This window comes from Naegleria lovaniensis (assembly GCF_003324165.1).
Source record: "Naegleria lovaniensis strain ATCC 30569 chromosome Unknown tig015, whole genome shotgun sequence".
Lineage (NCBI taxonomy): Eukaryota > Heterolobosea > Eutetramitea > Acrasida > Naegleriidae > Naegleria > Naegleria lovaniensis.
Window position 1 is genome coordinate 489,094 of NW_025407837.1, and position 20,356 is coordinate 509,449.

Genomic DNA, 20,356 nt, shown 5'->3' on the forward strand with positions numbered 1-20,356 from the left:
GTTTGTGGAGGTAACAATCAGAATTGAAATTCATTCGGAACTGTGGTTATTCCTATTTCTTCTCGCTTGTTAATTTGTTCAATATTTGGTTCATGTGATATTTTAAAACTGGTTGGCCTCGGTTGTTGGTTCTGCGCATTTGTTTTCGTTTCTGTTCTCGCTGCTCGTGTTTTCTTTGTAATTCTTCTTTTTTCTTTAATCTCTCTTTATTCTCCGCAAGCTGTTGTTGTTTCTTCTTTTCAAACTCCTCTCGCTCTTTTTTAAACGGATCTCCTCTTGCTTCTTTTTTCTTTTGTATCTTCTCCAACTTGCGTTTATGATCCGTAATTGAATCCTCAAAATCATATCCCATTTTCTTGATTGTTTTTAGATATGCAAACGTCATTTTCTTCTTCTCTTGCTTGTCCTTTGAAATTTTATCTAATTTTCGTTTGTACTCCCGATCTTGTTTTCCTTCAGCGAGCAGTTCAAGATTGTTTGTACCATGATGCTTCCTTTTGGATTGTGCAGGCATTTTTTTTTTGTGAATTTCAACAAAAACGTTGCAATTAATTCTTTGCGAAATCAAGAGTGACACAGCCAAAATTTGCATGCCGTCTGTCCTTTTAATTTTGTAAAGAATTCACTTCCACTCACATGATTGGTGTGAGAATATAACGATTTCTTTTTCATGACACATCTTGTTGCACCAATCTTGTTACCTCTATTACAGTTGTCAAGATGTGTTTAGATTTGGAACCCTTGAACAGTGCTGGAAACTTGGAGGAAGTTGTGGCCATCAACCAGTTCCAAAAGCAAACACACCACTTCAAAAACGGAAATTCCTAAATGCCGCCAAAACAAAGTACAACATTGTCAGTTGAATAACCAACTTTTAAAAAAAAAAGTGCCTCGCACTTGGTGTGTGCCGTATTGATCTTCGGTTGTTGGTGTTGGGCAATTCCTGTTAATTCCTACTGAACCATAGTAAATTTTCAAACATAAGAATGAGTACAGCAAGATCATCACAATCCTCCCGAAAAGTTATCAATGATAACCCCGTTCTCAAATTAGGTCCAAATCATGTGTACGGAAAGAAAGTAAAACCTGATCCTGAAGGAGCTCTAAAGGTGGTCTTGTCCTGGCAAGAATTTCACCCAAATTCACCTTCGGAACCTCCAGAACGAGACTTTAAAAAACTGAACAAGCTCTGTATTAAGGAACGACAGCTTTCGGGATCCCAAATTTCAACGTTCCGAAAATCGCATCAAGATTTAACGCTCATGCAAGGCAAGAGCAATGAAACGAGCGGTGCCGACCTACCCTCTGATAAGGATCCAAATTTTACATACGGACATAAGAATGTATTTGATCAAAAAGCAAAGGACCTCATGGAGCACAGATTCGCACAAGAATGGCTCAAGGAGAGAGAAGAAAAGGTACGAGAGCAAGAAGCAGAAAAAAATAAGGAATTTCTTTCATCGGTCAATACTAAGGCCAAGTTGGACATTATGAAAAAGCGAATGGAATCACAATCCAAACTCAAGCCACCAGAAGAAAAGGAAGACTTCAAACTTTCACGATTTAAGAGAGTATCATCTCGAGTGGATACAAGAAGACCAGTGAGTTCAAGGGAATCACAGCAACATAGAGATGTCAACCATTAGAGAGGTATTCTCTCAAAATGATAATTCCACGAGTAATAACATCGAAGAGGAGCCCAAAATCCTCTTCACTCACGACCTCTTCAAGTCAGCATCAAGCAGTTAACCATCCATCGATGATAATTAAGGATTTATGGGTAATTTTCAAGGACTGTCGATAGCTTTGGTATCAATGTATCAAATCCAGTAACTGTTTGATAAAACATTGTGTCAAACCTCTGTTGTAATTGAATTTGTTCATCCAAAGATATTTCATCGATTCTTCTCTTCTCCTTAGAAAGAACTTTGTCAGCAAAAACCTTCAAGTCTGTTCGTAAGAAAAAGATCCAATCATCCAAAACCTTGCCACATGATTTCGCATAATGTAATTTAGTGTTCAAAGTCATAAAAAATTAAATTTCCATCATCAATGTTAGAAATATCAGTGAGTATATTATAACGACACGCGTGTTCAACCATACCTCAATACGTTTTTCCTTTTCCCATTGACCTGAACTCTGTTTTTTTCGAGAAATTAAAATTTGTAACTCGTTCAATGCCTCCGCTTGTTTTTCAAATATATGAATCGTTGCTGGATATTTAGACTTGATCTCTTCTGGTGTTTGTAAAAATGCTAACTGTTTGTCAAGAACTTGATTCAATAATTCGTCAACTTTGAAAGGCGGTATATCCACTTCAACAGAGGTGTGCTTGGATGTGTCGTTATTTTCTAATTTTGAATTAAGAAAATGTGACAATCTGGCATGCTCAATCCATAATAAACATCTCAAAATATAAATATACTTCTTTCTATTCACTTCTGGCTTGTTTCTCAAATAATCCACATAATTATCTTTAGCAACATTCAAATAATGATAAACTGTTGAGATGATAATGAATTTTCATGATTCTTCTTATAGCTTCATTCGTTTAGAAACAAACCTATCGTCCTAATATTAAAATAATAATGAGACCAAAATTCCTTCACTTCCTGTAACCAACTGTCGTTGTAGCAATAATAAATGATGTCACTTTGAACAAACCATTCCATTACTGTCGGATTTGATTTCTTTGTGTAGGATAATGTTTTTCTCAGCTCGTATCCTACAAAATCAATTTCTGTTTCTTCATCGTTCACACCTTTCAAATTTGTCATCACTTTCTTTCTAATTTCCAAATCTACCTCATCAACGACTCTCAAATACCACTCTAATGGGTGAACATATACAAATCTTACATCATAATCACTAGAATCCATTTCGGATTGATCATGAATATTCATGGCTCGGCTACCGGCATCACATACAAATAAAATTCTCACATTAAATTCTTGTTCAATCTCGGAGAGTAAAGAAATGATTTTTCGTGTAGAGTTATGGTTCTGATGTCGAAGCAGTGATGACTCTGAGCGTATCGGAACGGTATGAGCAGGAGATGGATTGTGTTGTGGAAGCATTTTTTTGGATCTACATTTCGAAAAAGAACTAAAGACCGTTTTGAGGAGTTGTTTAAAGGAGAATCTGTTATGACATCCAGTCGATCATCATTCGAATAGCGTTGCCTTAGATGAACCAAAAATCCAACTCACCATATTTCAATGAATTACCGCATCTTATTTCCATAAATAATATTTTATTTACTTATGGAGTATTCTTGATGACATTGGCGAAATCAACTCCAAGATGTTTCTTGACAAGAGTGTTAATATTGGCCTTGTCTGCCAAGCCAACATGTTTGTAAACAAATTTTGGTCCAGGTTGAACGAAAATAAGTGTTGGTAAGGCCTCAACATCGAGGGCTGAGGCAAGCTCTGGTGATTGATCGGAATTGATAGTCACTAATTGGACATGGCCACGTAAATCCTCAATCACACTTTGCAAGATTGGAGAGAGCCTGTGTGTGGGTGATTATTAACAACGTTATTCACACAATCATGAATTTTAAATCCAATGATTTTCAAAGTATCCAATTCATAGAGTGTTGAACCGTCCATGCAATGATAATGTTGTTAAACAAAATAACAACTATATATATAAAAAACAAACATTTTACATGGACCACACCAATCAGCATAAACATCAATAATAGTAGGTACTTTCATTGTTGTCAAATAATTCTCAAATTCTTCTTCAGTCTTGATCGGAATGATATGTTTTGAAGCGGCAGTAGCATAGAATCTAGATTGGTGAGAAAGAATAGATTTCATTCCGAGACATTGTGCATTCTTGAATAGCAATGCGGAAGAAGAGGATGACTTTAACACTTGTTTGAACATTTTTTTGTTTTTTTTGATTTGGTCGTCTTGAGATTAATCTTGACTGCACCCAATAGTCGCCGTCGTTGAAATAAATTTCTGCGAACAATAATTCTTTACAAAATTCTCATCTTTAGTAACTCTCAAACATGAGTTTGATCAGATTCGGTATTTTACCTGTGCTTGTCAATACGCATGGAGCACACTCAATATCAGAGGGAGTATTACACCAGTAGAATCCTGACAAAATGTACAAATTTCCACCTCCCCAATTAATAATCGCCAGAACGGAGGCCAAAATCAAGAAACCTGCAACCACGCTTTTCACAGAGCCTGTTGTTAAGGGAGGCTTACTCGAAAGCTTGATGAGTCGGAACTTGTCCATATACAACTCAAATAGACTTGCCACAAATCCAATCAACGTAATGAGAGGGAAGCTCACAAATCCATTGTAAATGATGTATTGGCGATAAATGAGCTCGAGATACTCTTCTGAAACGTCGAACTCAGGCTTGTGAATGATTGTTTCCTTATTTTTTGTCAGTGATCCTTTCACCTTGTAAATAATCCATGGAAGTAAAAATTCGACAGATACTGACAAGCAAAAGTCAGTGACCATTTGAATCATGTATTGGTTACCCATAATCTTAATGACACAGGGTGTTGCGAAAAAACCTTTGGTGAAGCCCATAACAAACACGCTGAACAGTTTGAAAAATAGAAACTTGAAGGTATTGTGTTTTCTGTATGCTGACCAAGTTTTGTGTCTCTCTAGTAAGGTTAAATCAATATGGTGTTTGATGAGTATAAAAAAATCAGATTCGATCAAGTGAAAACAAACACTTACCAAAGTTAGTCAAGTATACACAAATCTTCTTCCAAATAAAGGACATGACGCTAATTACCACCGAAATTGCTATGGATATGGCTGTCAGAATGTTTGTGTTTTCTGAAAATGTAGAATCTGCCAATTGGTACATGGCATTTACGTTCTGTAAAATTGTAAAACCCATGGTGACCACAAATGCGACCATCATAAAAATGAAGAATACGAAATAACTCAAAATCATACGGGCAATGTGATCAATGAGTTTGGTTTTTTGATTTTCCTTAATCTTGTTTGACTCTTCATCCAAAATATTCTCCTCACAATCATACAAATCTCGTTTTTCATAATATGTATGTACAATCCACCAATATATGGGACCAATGGCTAAGCTAATAAATATGCAGAGAGCGTTTGTTGAAATCCAAACCCAGTACAAATTCTTGCTGTACGACGATGAATATAATTGATCAAATATTGACAAATCCAATGCTAAACTGTTCCTAATATCTTGAAGGTCAACAGCAATGTGTGCTGCAATGTTGAGAAATTGAATGAAAAACAATAAGGCGTTCAACACAATCATAATTCTAGCAAAGTCAAAATACAATTTCACTCCAAGTCCATAAGCGTCTTCCATAGCAGACCACCTGGCCCAAACTCGAATCTTCTTTTCTTTAACCTGCTGTTTGGATTTATCATATGTATCCTTCACAAGAAAAGGATGTCCCTTCGCCGTAATTTGCAACTTGTACCCCTGTTGTGACCAATCATGAATCGATGGTGGAGGAGGCTGGTTGCTATGTAATTTTGAGGTGAGCTTTCTTGTGAGAGAATGATTTTTCAAATCATATGTTGATGTGGTTGGCCGCGAATTCTTTTCCTTGTAAGCTCTCCATAATTGATATTGGTTTCCGTACATTTCTCTGTTTCTTTGTTTGAGCTCTTCCAAGTTCTTCTCCTCGGTAGGGATATGAGGCAAAGCAGCAATGGTCGGTTGAACATACAAGTTTACGTTGACGTTGGTTTGATTGATGTTGGTTTGAGGAACTACCGCCATGCCCTCACGATCATTCATAGTTTTCTGCTGTTGAGCAACAGAGGCTTCATCTCTAGAACCCACCGTTATTGAAATTGGATGATCCATGGATGACGATCGACCACGGTCATTGTTCGTTAAAATCGGATGTGAGGTTCGTTGTGGGGAGGAAGATGAGGCTGCTGTTGTTGTTGCTGTTGTATTAAGATTTCCTCCATTTGAGTGGTTCGTATTATAATAAACATTAATATTGTTGTTGTGGTTGTTACGGTGATGATCAAAATAATATGCGAGAGGATAAGTGGTCATACTGGGGTGTTGGTCTTGCGTTGAGATGGTGCTAGTTGGTACGTTCGATGATGTGGTTGCCGATGAGCTTGTTTCATCTACAACGGGCACCACTTGTCGTCGTTTCTGTTTGCCCATTTTGTTGTTGATGTTTTTGAGTCTACTGGAGAGAGATTTGCCACTGAAAAAGGGTGGTTGAATCTTTAGAGTTCCTTATTGTTCCAAAATCTTTTTCATTACACTCGCAGAGTGGTAAGAACTACAAGTAAGGGAAGAGAGAGACAACCTGTGATGGAAATATTTGCGAGTTGTTCATCATCATAAATCTCTCATCATTGATTGCAACAACATCTCTAAAATTATCAAGTAAAACACGTAGTGTCTTCGTCATGTTGCAACAAACACGTGTAGGTCATCGTGTATCATTCATGGCCGGCCCTATCAATAGAACAAGCCATTAAAAATGTCGGATACCCCCTCTTCATCCCGATCCAACAAGTTGAAAATTGCCTTTACACATCCCGATCTGGGAATTGGTGGAGCAGAGAGACTGATTGTGGATGCTGCTGTTGGATTGCAAAATTTGAAAGGACATCATGTTACAGTATTCACTTCTCATCACGATCCTAAACATTGCTTTTCTGAAACTCGTGATGGTACTCTGAAAGTGAATGTCTATGGAGATTTTCTTCCGAGAGCATTATTTGGATATTTTCATGTCTTGTTTGCAATATTGAGAATGTTATATTGTTCTGTCGTGATGTATTTACAACATTCATCAGAGAATTATGATATTATTGTTGTGGATCAAGTGAGTCATCATATTCCTCTTCTTAAATTATTCTTTCCAAATTCAAAAATTATTTTCTATTGCCACTTTCCAGACAAGTTATTGGTTCGTTGGGATGATTCAAGAATTTCTCTCCTCAAAAAATTGTACAGAATTCCATTTGATTATTTTGAAGAAGTGACAACTGGAATGGCTCATTCGATTTGTGTGAACTCTGAATTTACCAAACAAATTTTCTATGATTCCTTCAAAAGACTTGCTAATTGCACAGTACAAGTTCTGTACCCTCCCATTAATGTCTCTTCGTATGATGAGGAACCATCTGATTCTGACTTGGAAAAGTGCTCCTTCTTTAAGAGAATTCAAGAATCTGATCTTAGTGTGGTCTCAATCAATAGATTTGAAAAGAAGAAGAATATTGCACTTTTAGTGAATGCTTTTGCCAGGCATGTCAAGCCTCAATTTCCAGAAGCCCTACTTATTCTAGCTGGGGGTTATGATCCACGAGTTCCAGAGAATATTCAAGTTTTGGAAGAATTGAAGCAATTGGTGAAGGAGCATGGCCTTCAAAATGACACCGTCTATGTACCATCTTTCAATAATATTGATAGGTACGTCTTGCTAAGGTATTGCACAGTGGTGGCCTACACTCCACAGGGCGAGCATTTTGGAATTGTCCCAGTGGAGGCCATGTATTGCGAGCGGTGTGTGGTTGCTCTCGAGAGTGGTGGACCCAAAGAGAGCATTAAAGACGGAGAGACAGGCTTGTTGGCAGAAATTCATCCGCACAATGAAGAAGAAACGACTCGAAACTTTGGCAATTGTATTTGTGAGTTCTTTGCAATGACTCCAAAGGAAAGAGAGAATTTCGGACGGAGAGCGAGACAACGTGTCATTGACAATTTCACTCTTCAATCTTTTGCTAATTCTTTAGACCACATCATTAGATCATAGCTGAAGAACAGAACACTCCAAGTGCCAAAATTTAATTGCGATGAAAATGAATGAATCGTATCTGGCTTATTCGATCATCATGTGAGCATTTTCTTTTCATACAAACATTGGCTTTTAATCATCATTAATGTGAATCCCATTAAGATATCAAACACCCATAGTGCTGTTGTTAGTTTTATTGGTTCCGACCTAAAATAATTACAAAATTTGGTAATCTTATCGCTATCTTCTCGTTAGAGAGTTGTTTACTTGTAGAAGTAGTATTGTCTAATTCTTGAATAGGTGTCTCCTTCAGCATATGGGTTGCTCTTAGAGGAGTGAAGAACCTTGACGACCTTGTTGTGATGGTCTACCCTCAAAACTGATGGTGATGAGCCCTCATATTTTGGTTGGAATCCGAGCATGGCCACAAAGCCATCCTTCTCGACTTGGTTAAGCAAATTTTCATACTGTTGTTATTGTTCGGATGTGAGTATTAAATACATATTTAAATACGTAATGATTATCAAGAATTAATCATCATCACAATAAAATTAATATTCACGAAAATTAATCTTGTTCAACAACACTTACGTCAGTCATTGGGCATGAAAATCTAGCCAATTGCTCGTATCTCTTGCAAATTTGAGCGTTTGGATCCTCCTTATCAACACCATCAGCGGCATGATCAGCCAAACACTTTCTCCAGACTGAGAAGTTCAAATAACACTTCTTGTAGAAGTCAGCATTGTTGGATGGGAATCTTGGATCTGGCAAATTCTTCTTGGTTCCCAAGAAAGTGTATTGACTGTACTTTTGAATCAATCTGTTGACTGGGAGAGCAGGCAACTCATTAGAAAGCTCCTCATTGTAGGTTCTATGAGGCCATGGGTTGAAGCGGTAATAAATGTTGTACAAGAAGGACATGATTTATTTTTTTGTGGTGTTTTTTTGAGTCCATTTTTAACGATTTGTAAGCGTTGGGTTGACCGCCACAAAATTCACCAAATTTGGCCAAGAAAGCTTTGCATTAAGGCTTCTCAATAATTATTACCTTCATCCACTGGTTACAAGGAATGAAAGAATTGATGATCAATAGGACAACTTAATTTCAATATTGTTTCATCTCATTTCAAGCAATGAACTACAAGGAGCAAATTTCAGAAAAAATATGATACCAAGCAACCACCACACTTTCCAAGATGATCATCAAAACAACAATTCTTTTGAACGACTGGAAGAAACTGAAAATCGGCAACAAATAACATCCTATGTCGAGGAGTGCATGGTTCGGATCAATCAATTACCAGTACAAGACTCTCGGGATATATTTGCTCTCATTCATCCGAGAGTAAAGGCCTGTATTCTTTCATGGACCATACTCTCATTCGAAAATACGTCGGAACGAAGAGAGAATATTTATAAATTATCATTTGTTTGTAGAGAATGGAGACAGCTCTTGAAGGATCTTGTTAGATATAAATATTTAGATTTTAACGTGCATTCGACCACAATTTTGGGAAATATGTTTGATGGGTTCAAGGTTAGTTTGTGGTGTGATTTTTAACAATGCGAGCATACTCACAATCAATTGATTCAACCTATAATTTACACAACACGACGATTTTGATGTTTTCTAAAATGATGGAACAACAATTTCAAAATAATTTTTGTTGAATTTGATGACACATTCTTTTCACATTTACTAAATTATAGATTGTTCCACTAAAAGCAATTCGACAACGATACATTATTATTGGAAATGAGGAAAATCGACGAGTTGGATATTTTCAATCAGCATTGGCCAGCTTTGGCTTGCCGCCTGCAGAATGTGTGACATGGGAGACACTTGTTTCTACAGGAATAGTGAACCCCATTACTCATCAAATCAATGTTGTTGACAATAATGAAATTGCTCAAGTAGATTGGGCTGCGTTAATCGATAAGATCAAAAGAAAATACAAAAGGAGGACAAGCCAAGATTTAAGAACAGAGGATATTCTGGTTCGAGTAGACTCTCCAGGCGAAAACTTTTTTGTAGAGAAAGGACTGTTTTCTCTTGGCTGTCAAGCAATGAACAATGAAACCTTAGGTACTAGAATATCAGAATATGATATTAATAATACTCTTGTTTTTGATTTGGGGCAAGTGAGATATGTTAAACAATGGTATTTGGGATTTGTCAATGCTCTTAATCAGATTTATTCTGCACTCAAACAGCAAGGTATTATCAATTTCAATGCAACTGCTGAGGAAATTGCCATCACTTTTGATAAGCGATTGTGTCATCAACTTCTTTCCAAGCATGGAATTCCTGTTCCGAGAGCATTCTATAATATCACTACCTATGACGAATTACTAACGGTAACTAGAGAGCATTCCATGAATAGAGTTTTTGTCAAACTGGCTCACGGTAGCAGCGCCAGTGGAGTCATTGCATATTGCTACATGGAGCAACAATTGATGGAAAATTCCCCTCCTGTACTTAAAGAATTGGCAACAACAAGTGCTGAATTAATAAGAGATCGAAACTTTCCACAATTCTTTAAGATATACAACTCTCTTCGCATCAGAAGATACAATAGAGCTGAAGATATTCGAGAGGTCATTAATTTTGTATGTGGTGAGGGTGTAATTGTTGAAGAGTGGTTGGAAAAGGCAAATTATATGGGACGGGGTAACTTTGATTTGCGAATCGTAGTGATTGGAGGAAAAATTATGAATTTTGTGGTGAGAACATCAAAGAGTCCAATGACTAATCTCCATCTTGGAAATAGGAGAGGTGAATGTGATGAATTTTTACGTTTAATTGAGTATAAGGCCCCCGGTTCATGGGAGCGAATCAAAGAAACATGCCACAAAATTCACACTCTATGCTTACCCAATGCGTTGTGTTTAGGCGTTGATGTCATGCTGTCTGAAGATTTCCAAGAGCATTATATTTTGGAAGTGAATGGTTTTGGAGATTTGAGTAAGTATGAATGTTTCTTGTAGTATGTTTGAAAACTGATTTTTCTTGCGACTAGTTCCACGAGTGTACTATGATAATTATGACACATATCAAAATCAAGTTCGAGAGGCGTTGGAAAAGTCACTCTTTGTGTGGAATTAAGCTACTAAATTTTTGATTCTTTCGTGAGACATTTAGCTAGATTTGACTTGATTTATTTAATTAATTGCTACTACTTCAACATCAAAGATTAAAACTGAATTAGCAGGAATTTTTCCCATTGATCTAGATCCATAACCCTGTATTGTATCGGAAATGCAAGTGAGAAATAAATTTTGATAGCAAGTAATTCATGGTTAAATATGCATTTAAAATCATGGTTGAGACTTACCATTTCAGGAGGAATCACCAATTTTCTGTGTAAAACGAAGAAAACCATGAAAAACATTCATAACAATTATTTGTGTGAATTGCGAATGAACATACCTCTTCTCAGAGACACATGCTCCTTGTAAACCAGCATCCCATCCTTGAATGACACTTCCTTGTCCAATCTATCATTGCGAATAGGTTAGACGTGTGTAAAATGCCGAAATGAATGATGAAGACATAAAAAATCCAAAATTAAATGTCATTTAAATTCGGATCATCATTCAAATGTGTTAATTCTAGCCCTCTCCATGCTCACACCCACAAACACACTTACAGTAAATTCAAATGGTTGATTTCTACTATAGCTTGAATCAAATTCAGTTCCATCAGTCAATGTTCCTCTGTAATGAACACTCACACGATCTCCATCTTTAACTTTTCTATCACATTGATCAGGACGATATTTCACTCCGACTTGCAATCGTTTGATATTGTCATACTTGGAGGAAGCACAAGCAACAGAAATCAAGAGAGTGAAGAGAGCAATGAAAAGCACCACACGACGCATCATTTTTTTGTAACAAAAGCTAGCCACGAAGGCATCGTCTTTGTGTGTACACTTTTCGTCACAAAGCTCTGAAACTAATGAAGGTGAAACACGTGTTAAACATTTTAAATACATTGATTTATTTAAGGGCGTCAAAATTGTGTGTGAAAAACTCTCTTATGTACAGACAGGTATTTACATCAATGGGATTAAAAACATTCCGAGTGAAGAACCCTTTCCACTCTCTTCTTTTCCAAATATTGTTCATATTCTTTCAGAGTGGCCAATCCTCCATCATGATCTCGAACAGGCACTGATTTTTGGGCGCTTTCATAGGCCTTCTCGCAAACCTTTCTCACCTTTCGATGCATCATTCGTGCCGTTCCTTTACAGAATTGAGCTGAAAATGTTTTTGGAATCTTTCCAGCCATGTCTCCAGTTTCAAAAGCTGCATAACGTACACTCGCTTTGGTATACTTTTCTACAACGTAGACCAAATGATGGCTTGCTCGAATTGGGTTTGACTTGGCTGGATAGTCGTGATGACTCGATGGTTTCATGATCAAGACATAACGATCGTAGAGACCAGTGGAAGGATCATACTGATCTGGAATGATGGTTTTTGCATAAATAAAGTCTCTATTGGTAAAAGGAAATGGAAGAGGAGCCTCTGCATAGATGAAGCTCGTTGGAAATGGAATATCCTTCTCTGGATTCATGGAGTAATAATCCACTTGAAAACGTGTCTTGTAGAGCTCTCCGAAATGCTTCTGAACATGCTCTCCATATAATAAATCAATCCATTCTCGTGTGGTTCCGGGAACAATACCACTTTGAGCAATGAAGAATTTAAGGTTGTTGCTAATTTCCTTGTGATGTTGAGCACTTGCCTTACTCGAGTGATGGTGTTGTTGTTGTTGATGATGTTGATACATGGAATAATTAAATGTATAAATTTTGGGTGAGATGGCGGTTTTCATACCAATCTTTTCATCAACAACTTTCCAATTGGAATTGGTGGTATCACTATAATAGGATTGATGTAATTGAAGAGCTAATTGATAATCTTTTTCAGTGATACAAGTATTGGTTTCATCAAGAATGGGCAGAATTTGAGAATTATTCTGAGGGCTGGAAGAGGTACTACTACTATGGGTTGCCGTCATTGTCTTGGATGATGCAATCTCCCCACTGCTGAAACTACTCGTAACAGAAAGATTATCTGAGGAAGAGTCATAAAAGTTGGAAATTTTCAAATCCACTTCTTCCGAATGATCCTCATCCGTGGTGGAAGAACTATCATGAGATGTGTCTTCTTCCTCATGATGAGGCACATGAATGGATGAGGACGAGGATGAGAAGCTTTCCGAGGAAGCACTGAGGCTTGATGACCGATGTGTAGAGGAAGCCTTAGAAGCATTTGTCGTTGAAACTTGTAAATCTGAGAGGGCCGAGAGAGATGAAGTCGACGAAGACGAAGCAGCAGCAACATCCTCACTACTTGTTCGCTTCTTTACTGCCACTACACCCAAAGTCGTACTACCTAGCGAGGAACACGATGAGGACGTTTTCCGTGTTCCGAGTTTTTCTAAAATGTGTTCGTTGGTTCGCTTCAATTCTCGAAGTAAGAATTTTTTAAATGTTTCCGACTGGATGAAACGTGGAAAGTTATCGACTTTGAGTTCAATGAATAACAAGTCTTGAATTCGACTGAATAAATCGGGTGGACATTGGAGGAGGTCTTCGTTGGTAATGTGTTGATTGGCTTCTGTGATTTGTTTCCATCGATTTAAAAGTTCTTTTCGGTCATTCATGGACAAGTTCAATTCATGAGAGGAACCAACGAGAATGAATTTGTCAATAATGTCACGAGCTAGTTCATATCGATTCTTATTGAGGCGAGTCTTGTTATATTGTTCTACAGCTTCATAGAAAATAAAAGGTTCTACATGAATTTACAATCTTGAGTAAATACATAATGTCAATGGTCAAAACATACCTTCATTTAAACAATCCTTTCGTAAGAACTTTCTGAATGTTTCTCTTGCTTCTTTATGGTCAAACACTGCTTCAATCTTGTACGAGTATTGCTGTATCATTTGTTCATGTGCTGCTGATTGTTGATGATTGGGACACAATGAGAAATGCACCGTTGAGGTGCTGGACGAGGTGCTGTCAGTGTTCAAAAGAACCATGTTGACCTTTTGGTGAATGTTGTCAATGAGAAATGGGTGCGTGTCAGAAGAACCGATGGGTAGGTGGTGGTGTTGTTGAAAATAATATCGTTGTTTTTTCTTTGTTGAAAATTAAGCCAATAATAAATAGAACATTTCTAATTCAAAGCTAACGTTCTGACTGAATTGTCCGCACTTTCATCAACAAACCACGCGCTGGTGCTTTCGCTCGCAGCTGAGTGGACGCACACTTTTCATTGCCGGTCTTTTATTAAGAAACGTTGTGATACACAAATGTCTCGTTGCATCCGTTTTGAGCTCATACCGAATGGTTCCCTTTGAAGATACAATTTCACAACAGAAAGTAAATTGATTGAATATGAGAGGGAGGAAGAAGGAATAGCGCATTGGAGAGGGTTCTAATAACACTTTTTGGTCAGGTAGTCCGTCCTTCGCTCGCGTGTGTTATCAATTAAAGTCAACTACAACTGAATTCAATGCAGCTCAACTGGAAACGTCACTCTCACAACTCTTGTTTAAAATTAGTAAGGGATAGTCTTCAACGAAGAACAATTCATTGGGATGAAGAACTATTCGGCATCTGTGAGAGAAATGATTTGGCAGCCTCTGTGTTTGGGACAATGTCTAAGATTTGTGTTTAAGGCAACAAGCAAAGAAAGAATGAGATTTCATGAACAAATTTTGGTGTTTAAATTCTGATTTAAAAAGGGTTTATTTGATATCAATGAAAAAGGTATAAACAAGTCACTCTTCTGGGCACAAGATTGCACCGAGAATCATCATTGGACTGTCTTTCAGTTGTGGAAGAGAAGTAAAGAGGTGGCCGTCCTTCTCATCATTATGCATGGTTCATCCAAAAGTGTATCTTAATTGAAAATGCGCAAAGTCCCTGATCATCATCAGTTTGCATTGAACCAGCTCAATTTGAGCCAGAACAATGCAAATCTCTGATCATTCAAATTCCCATCATTCAAGCATTGGACAATCTCTTTCTCAATACTCGATCTTCCAAACAAACACAAAAGCTTGGGACGGTGACTCTCTTTGGTTGTGAAGAGCTGCCGCAATACAATGCAGAAAACATGTCAAAGCTAGAATCGTCTTCACTTTCATTGGATTGCTCTGGGAGTAATTCCAATTCAATTTCATCTCCTCTGACATCGACAATAACACCCATCTTACCATGGAGTTGAGGGTCCAAGCTTTGTAAAATTGCAATATCATCATCAACATTGACCAACACAGTGTCATTCTTTTGAATCAATTTATGAGTATTGATGTTGGAGATGAATCTCTTGATGGATCTTGTTGTGGAGGAAACAAGACTTGAAGTTTGAGCACCACGAGCAATGGATTGCATTTTCTTTTGTTTCTGAATGCCTCGTGAAGCATTGTTGGCTTGCATCATGAAAAAGCCTTGTTGATTAGGCTTGAATGATGATGAATAGAGATCCATGCCACTATCAGCAGCACCATTCGTGAGTAAACTACTACTCGAGGAAGAAGCGGACATCTTTACGGAATGGTTGTTAGTGGCTTGAATTCTTTTGACGAACATGTTGAGTGTGCGGAAAAGGTATGGTGAAAATCAAATGTGAGTGTTGTTGTTGAATTTTTTTTGTGTTACGTAAATTTGTTCCAGGGCGCCATGAACCAATCTTTAAAAAGAATTTCCTTGATTGGTGCTACACCTTCAAATTCACAGACCTGCAAATTCAAAAAAATTTTTGCAGTTCGGGAAGGATCAGGAACCGAGGCATTCCGTTGTGTGAAATTCCTTGCCTTGGAATGCTCGCAAATGTCTCGGAAGAATTTGATTTTGATCTTCATCAAATCACAACAGATCAAAATGTTTGATGAAACTTTACAATGATACATGCAATATCAATCATACACGTCTTTACGAGTCACGACTGTTGGTTGAACAAGAGCCAAAATTTATACTCGAGTTTATTGTTAACATGTGCTTGGATCAATCAATCATGCTGATGTAATATTTCCTCCATTCCAACAACATTGAACAGTATGACTGAACATTGCAATGAGAAATATTTTGGTTCAGGTGATAGAGGGCCTAAAATCTGTTAAACCGTTAAAAAAGGTGAGATGGGACCTTTCTCCAGTTCATGGGGACTGCTGTCTCGTTGGATCTACAACAAGTGTTTAGAAAAATTCAAACAACTTGATCAACAATGATTATCAGAAAGAGAAAATCAGTGGGTAGTAAATACTCCTTATGAATTTCGACAAGCTGCCGCTATATTTGAATTGTTGACTAAAAAGAAGAAGAATGGAATCATTGACAAGTTTATGATTCGTTTCAAGGAAAGACGGAAAAGATCACTTCTCCATTGCAAACACTGGAAATCAAAGAATGGACAATTAATCTTCATAAGGAAGATCAAAAGTGATGAACCTTTGCCTATGGAACTTCAATACGATTCTACTCTTATTAAGAACAAGTGGAACGAATATTATATGTGTGTCTGACCTCTGGTTGTGACCATTTCGATTGTAACTTGTCAAACATGTAACATAATCTATCAATTCTTTGGGCATCTCCTGAAACATTGTGGATGATTTACACAAGAAACTGTGTTTGTGGCTTTGCCGAAATTACCAAGTGGTCCTGCTTCCTTTGGTTGAGACTCAGCAAATGGTGAAGAAACTCCATAGGAGAATTAACAGTAAGACAGCAAGAAACATGCTGAACTGATCAAATTACAGATTCAAGCAAAGACTGCTGCACAAAGCTAGAGAATTTTCTTGGTACTTTTTGTCAACCAAGCCTTTATATCCAAGACTTGCTCATTTATGTTGTGGACATATTTTTAAGGTTGGATCATCCAAAGTGTTTCATTGACCATCATGTGGCTTAATTATTGACAGAGATATCAATGGAGCAAGAAATATTCTTCTTCGATTCCTTACTACTATTAATCTAAAAGTATTGTCGTGAGAGTTAATAAAGAGATTTTGAACACGAGCAATGATGTTACCTTAATTTTGCGCGACACTAAGGTAACAACTTTTATACGATTCCAGTCCCTGTCGAGGGAAAGACGGGGATTTGACATTTATTACTACACACGAATTGTACGTCGGTTCACGAAGCATGTTCCTCTGATTACTGCTTAACGCCATCAGATGTTTCAGACATAAAGGAAGGGTCTTCGTTTTGAATATCTAAAGCATGTAAATTACGACAAAGGCTCTCCAAAGACGAAGCCGATTCATCTGAACGAGCACTAATGGAGCTTAGATTCATTTCTGGTGCTACATTGTTCAATTCTGAATGAGGAGAGAAATTTCTTGCTTGTTGTTTCAGCTTTTGGTTTTCCAAGCAAAGTTGATTGCGTTCGGACACCAAATCGTCCAACCGTGAATACATTCTCTCTTTTTCTTCATTCAGTCTCTGAATCTCCTCCGCTAGCCTCATATTCTTCTCCACTAGCCTCCTTTTCTCCTCCTCTTTTCTTTTGGTTTTCTCTTCCTGTTGTTTGAGTTTCATGGTTAGCTCAACATTCTGGAGATGGAATGAGTCTCGTTGCTCTATCATCTTTTGAACATCAAACTCTTGCAAAACGAAATATGTTTTAAGAGAATTTAAACGGTTTAAGTTTTTTGGATGAATTGCTAAAAGATGTTTATCACTTTGATATTCTTCTAAGTTCTTGATGCTCTGTTTACCGATCAAGACGTACAGCTTGCTTGATGAAGCGGGAAGTTTAGAGCTTGTTTGGTTACCCAATCAAGAATATAAGGGATTTATCGAGGCTTCAGATATCTTTAAAATCATTGAGATGATCCCGCAATCATTAATCGATTCTGATTTCGTTAGTATGAGTTGGTTTAAAGAGAATCCGAGAGCAGGATGGCTTCTATTTTAAAGTCGACATTGAAAACTCTCAATTGCAAACAGAAACCTACAAACAGTTAATTTAATGAACCAGGATCGAAGAATTGGATATAGTACATATTGACATAACTCAAGATCAATTTTCTCTGTGCAATTGTTTACCAGTTGACCTTTTTTCACCTTAAGGAGCCAACAGATCAACTTTAGCGTAAGTTGTGATATACAGAAAAATTGACATGTAACTGACAAACTCACGTGGCACGTTCAATTAATTTTATGTGCATTATAATGATATTTACATTCAACCTTTCGGTACGTTTGCAATACATTGCCACAGATGGCCAAAATCATTTAAATACAATTTGTACATGAAGAAATAAAGCCATTTCCACCAGGTTGATATTTACAAAGAGTGCATCTTGTTCGTCGCATGAGATCCAATGTTCCCACATCCATGACATTGTGAACAATGAGGAATTGTAAATCCTCAATAATTTGTCTGGTCTTTCGTGTCATTATGGGATCTCTAGTAATGAGGTAGGAAAATAAATCTTTGGGAAGAGGATAATCGGATTGAGGTTTTCTTGCCTTCTCGAGGGCTTTCTTCAAAGCTCTGTATTGAAAGAAACTAATGTCTTGAGAAGAGGTGGTACCAGAGGAGGATGATATGGAACTACTTGCACTACTACTATTACTACTATTACTACTACTATTAATAGAAGCCTTCATATTCTTCACAATTGGGGCCATCTCTTTGAAAAGCTTCTCAACATCAATGAGTCTCGATACTGGAACACTGGGATAGGTTTGTTGATTTTCCGAGTTGATGAGACAAGTGGCAAATCCACAAAATGGAGACGGGCGAATATTAAAGTTTCCTTTACCTAACATGGAAAGGAAGGGCTCCAACAATACGCCCACACTCGCTGGGAAGAAATCATCCAGTCGTATTTGTCCTTTTGTGTCTTCCTCAATGAGTTTGAGCAATTCGAGAGGATCCACATTGAAGGCTTCATCGTTTTCATTGTAGTGGCTTGTAGAGCTGAATATGTCAATAATGATGATTCATGTTACCATTGGTAATAATTATTGAATGATGATTCATGTTAACATTGGTAATAATTATTGAATGTGATTATAAAGAGCAAGAGAATTTTCACATTAATTTCAGCCATTTTCAAACTATGATCACAATCAACGTGAACACCTACCTTTTGAATTGCTTCATAATTTGACTTGGAGTTCTCTCTGTTTCAATTATTATAAATCGACAAAAACCTTTCATTGGGAAGCGAAGCAAGTTAAGAATGGCATCTAATCTGGGGAAAGGACGGCTCAAAACAATTCTCACAATAATGGTCAGGTTGGTAATTTGTTTGAGTGCATTAAATGTGTTATTCAACTCGACAGCTGTTTCTTTCTCAATTCCTTTCTGTACAAAAATTTGAATGGATGGATGGATTCTGGAATTTAGGAGGCATGTATCATTTAATTGTGACAATTGTACAATTCTGAGAACTGATAATTCGAGTACAATGGCATTCTCATCGGGAACGTATTCCAAAACAAGATTTAATTTCTTGTTGAGTGTCACAATATCCTCAACGAGTTTTCCATTGACCCGAATAATGACCTAGTTGAGTTTGTTTGAGGTGTGAGTAATCATGTGTAGCCACACATGTGAAATAATTTGATAAATCAATAGAGAAATATCGATTATTATAATTATTTGATAATCAACGGTGAATGAACGATCATTCCAAAATATTTGGTTCAGTTAAATCCAATTGGTCAATGTCATGAGACAACGGTGAAAATGACAATCATGGATGAATGAACAACACACACTACATACATTCTTCTCTTTCGGTATTAAATTCATGGTATCGTAAATTGATTGGATAATGATATCATCGGGAATAAATTGATCATCACAAAAAACATCCAAATCAACCATGAGTGGCGTATTTTCAATAATACTCGCATCATTCCGAATTTGTTTTTCGAGCTCCTCAATTTCAATATTAAAATTACTTTTTGATTCCATAATGTCAGGAGCATAATCCAGAGTTTTCATAAAGAAATCAAAACTCGAACAAATTTTAATTTCCTGATCGCCATGATCCGAACACTTAATGACCAACCAAATATCATCTCCCTTCTTAACAATCAATCCTTCTTTCCAATGTTCCTTGTCCAAACCTTTTCCTTCCTCTACAAAGGAACAAATTGGACATATTGTGTGAGTCAAGAAGAGAATATTAATATCATTATTGGTGCTAACATAACGTTGAGGAGAGATTGAAGGAGGAGATGAAGACAATGATGATGAAGGGCTGTTCGGAATGGTCAATGATGCATTTGCTATTGGATTGTTACTGCTACTACTCGGCGATGTTGGATTCTTGGTTGTGCTTCTATTTGGTGTTGATGATGGAGAAGAGGTTGGCGTGGAAGGAGTGCTTTTAGAAGATTTTTTGAAAGAGCCCAAAAACGAAAACATTTTTTTCGAGTTGTCGTGTAACCTCAAAACTGAGAAGTGGATGATCAAACTTTTTAAACAATGTTAAGGAAGAAGCTTGTTGAAAAGCATGTTGTTGTACGCCCAACACATGTAGCAATGATTTTGAAATACATTCAAATTTTCAAATCAAATTTCTCGTTTCAAATATTTTAAATGT

The 20,356-nt window shown here is 37.1% G+C and overlaps 13 protein-coding genes across 13 annotated transcripts; 3 read left to right on the forward strand and 10 right to left on the reverse strand.

The window, feature by feature from the left end:
- Positions 1 to 52: 52 nt before the first annotated feature.
- Positions 53 to 514, reverse strand: C9374_002425 (uncharacterized protein; the record flags this gene model as incomplete). The annotated part of the gene is made up of 1 exon (XM_044691842.1): positions 53 to 514. The coding sequence occupies one exon, from the start codon at positions 512 to 514 to the stop codon at positions 53 to 55; it is 462 nt and encodes a 153-aa protein (XP_044550673.1).
- Positions 515 to 986: 472 nt separating this feature from the next.
- On the forward strand, positions 987 to 1,646 carry C9374_002426 (uncharacterized protein; the record flags this gene model as incomplete). The annotated part of the gene is made up of 1 exon (XM_044691843.1): positions 987 to 1,646. The coding sequence occupies one exon, from the start codon at positions 987 to 989 to the stop codon at positions 1,644 to 1,646; it is 660 nt and encodes a 219-aa protein (XP_044550674.1).
- Positions 1,647 to 1,774: 128 nt separating this feature from the next.
- Positions 1,775 to 3,078, reverse strand: C9374_002427 (uncharacterized protein; the record flags this gene model as incomplete). Its single annotated transcript, XM_044691844.1, has 3 exons — positions 1,775 to 1,984; positions 2,105 to 2,502; positions 2,565 to 3,078. The coding sequence occupies 3 exons, from the start codon at positions 3,076 to 3,078 to the stop codon at positions 1,775 to 1,777; spliced, it is 1,122 nt and encodes a 373-aa protein (XP_044550675.1).
- A 184-nt stretch (positions 3,079 to 3,262) lies between these two features.
- C9374_002428 (uncharacterized protein) lies at positions 3,263 to 3,897 on the reverse strand (the record flags this gene model as incomplete). Its single annotated transcript, XM_044691845.1, has 2 exons — positions 3,263 to 3,515; positions 3,668 to 3,897. 2 exons carry the CDS (start codon positions 3,895 to 3,897, stop codon positions 3,263 to 3,265), a joined length of 483 nt encoding a protein of 160 aa, XP_044550676.1.
- Positions 3,898 to 4,009: 112 nt separating this feature from the next.
- On the reverse strand, positions 4,010 to 6,167 carry C9374_002429 (uncharacterized protein; the record flags this gene model as incomplete). Its single annotated transcript, XM_044691846.1, has 2 exons — positions 4,010 to 4,647; positions 4,724 to 6,167. 2 exons carry the CDS (start codon positions 6,165 to 6,167, stop codon positions 4,010 to 4,012), a joined length of 2,082 nt encoding a protein of 693 aa, XP_044550677.1.
- Positions 6,168 to 6,492: 325 nt separating this feature from the next.
- Positions 6,493 to 7,773, forward strand: C9374_002430 (uncharacterized protein; the record flags this gene model as incomplete). Its single annotated transcript, XM_044691848.1, has 1 exon — positions 6,493 to 7,773. One exon carries the CDS (start codon positions 6,493 to 6,495, stop codon positions 7,771 to 7,773), a length of 1,281 nt encoding a protein of 426 aa, XP_044550678.1.
- Positions 7,774 to 8,018: 245 nt separating this feature from the next.
- On the reverse strand, positions 8,019 to 8,679 carry C9374_002431 (uncharacterized protein; the record flags this gene model as incomplete). The annotated part of the gene is made up of 2 exons (XM_044691849.1): positions 8,019 to 8,222; positions 8,347 to 8,679. 2 exons carry the CDS (start codon positions 8,677 to 8,679, stop codon positions 8,019 to 8,021), a joined length of 537 nt encoding a protein of 178 aa, XP_044550679.1.
- Positions 8,680 to 8,923: 244 nt separating this feature from the next.
- C9374_002432 (uncharacterized protein) lies at positions 8,924 to 10,864 on the forward strand (the record flags this gene model as incomplete). The annotated part of the gene is made up of 3 exons (XM_044691850.1): positions 8,924 to 9,295; positions 9,469 to 10,723; positions 10,779 to 10,864. The coding sequence occupies 3 exons, from the start codon at positions 8,924 to 8,926 to the stop codon at positions 10,862 to 10,864; spliced, it is 1,713 nt and encodes a 570-aa protein (XP_044550680.1).
- A 56-nt stretch (positions 10,865 to 10,920) lies between these two features.
- Positions 10,921 to 11,645, reverse strand: C9374_002433 (uncharacterized protein; the record flags this gene model as incomplete). Its single annotated transcript, XM_044691851.1, has 4 exons — positions 10,921 to 11,001; positions 11,094 to 11,118; positions 11,189 to 11,256; positions 11,409 to 11,645. The coding sequence occupies 4 exons, from the start codon at positions 11,643 to 11,645 to the stop codon at positions 10,921 to 10,923; spliced, it is 411 nt and encodes a 136-aa protein (XP_044550681.1).
- Positions 11,646 to 11,830: 185 nt separating this feature from the next.
- C9374_002434 (uncharacterized protein) lies at positions 11,831 to 13,816 on the reverse strand (the record flags this gene model as incomplete). Its single annotated transcript, XM_044691852.1, has 2 exons — positions 11,831 to 13,566; positions 13,621 to 13,816. The coding sequence occupies 2 exons, from the start codon at positions 13,814 to 13,816 to the stop codon at positions 11,831 to 11,833; spliced, it is 1,932 nt and encodes a 643-aa protein (XP_044550682.1).
- Positions 13,817 to 14,786: 970 nt separating this feature from the next.
- Positions 14,787 to 15,329, reverse strand: C9374_002435 (uncharacterized protein; the record flags this gene model as incomplete). Its single annotated transcript, XM_044691853.1, has 1 exon — positions 14,787 to 15,329. The coding sequence occupies one exon, from the start codon at positions 15,327 to 15,329 to the stop codon at positions 14,787 to 14,789; it is 543 nt and encodes a 180-aa protein (XP_044550683.1).
- Positions 15,330 to 16,943: 1,614 nt separating this feature from the next.
- C9374_002436 (uncharacterized protein) lies at positions 16,944 to 17,375 on the reverse strand (the record flags this gene model as incomplete). The annotated part of the gene is made up of 1 exon (XM_044691854.1): positions 16,944 to 17,375. One exon carries the CDS (start codon positions 17,373 to 17,375, stop codon positions 16,944 to 16,946), a length of 432 nt encoding a protein of 143 aa, XP_044550684.1.
- A 651-nt stretch (positions 17,376 to 18,026) lies between these two features.
- On the reverse strand, positions 18,027 to 20,178 carry C9374_002437 (uncharacterized protein; the record flags this gene model as incomplete). Its single annotated transcript, XM_044691855.1, has 3 exons — positions 18,027 to 18,717; positions 18,887 to 19,308; positions 19,531 to 20,178. The coding sequence occupies 3 exons, from the start codon at positions 20,176 to 20,178 to the stop codon at positions 18,027 to 18,029; spliced, it is 1,761 nt and encodes a 586-aa protein (XP_044550685.1).
- Between the last annotated feature and the right edge of the window lie 178 nt (positions 20,179 to 20,356).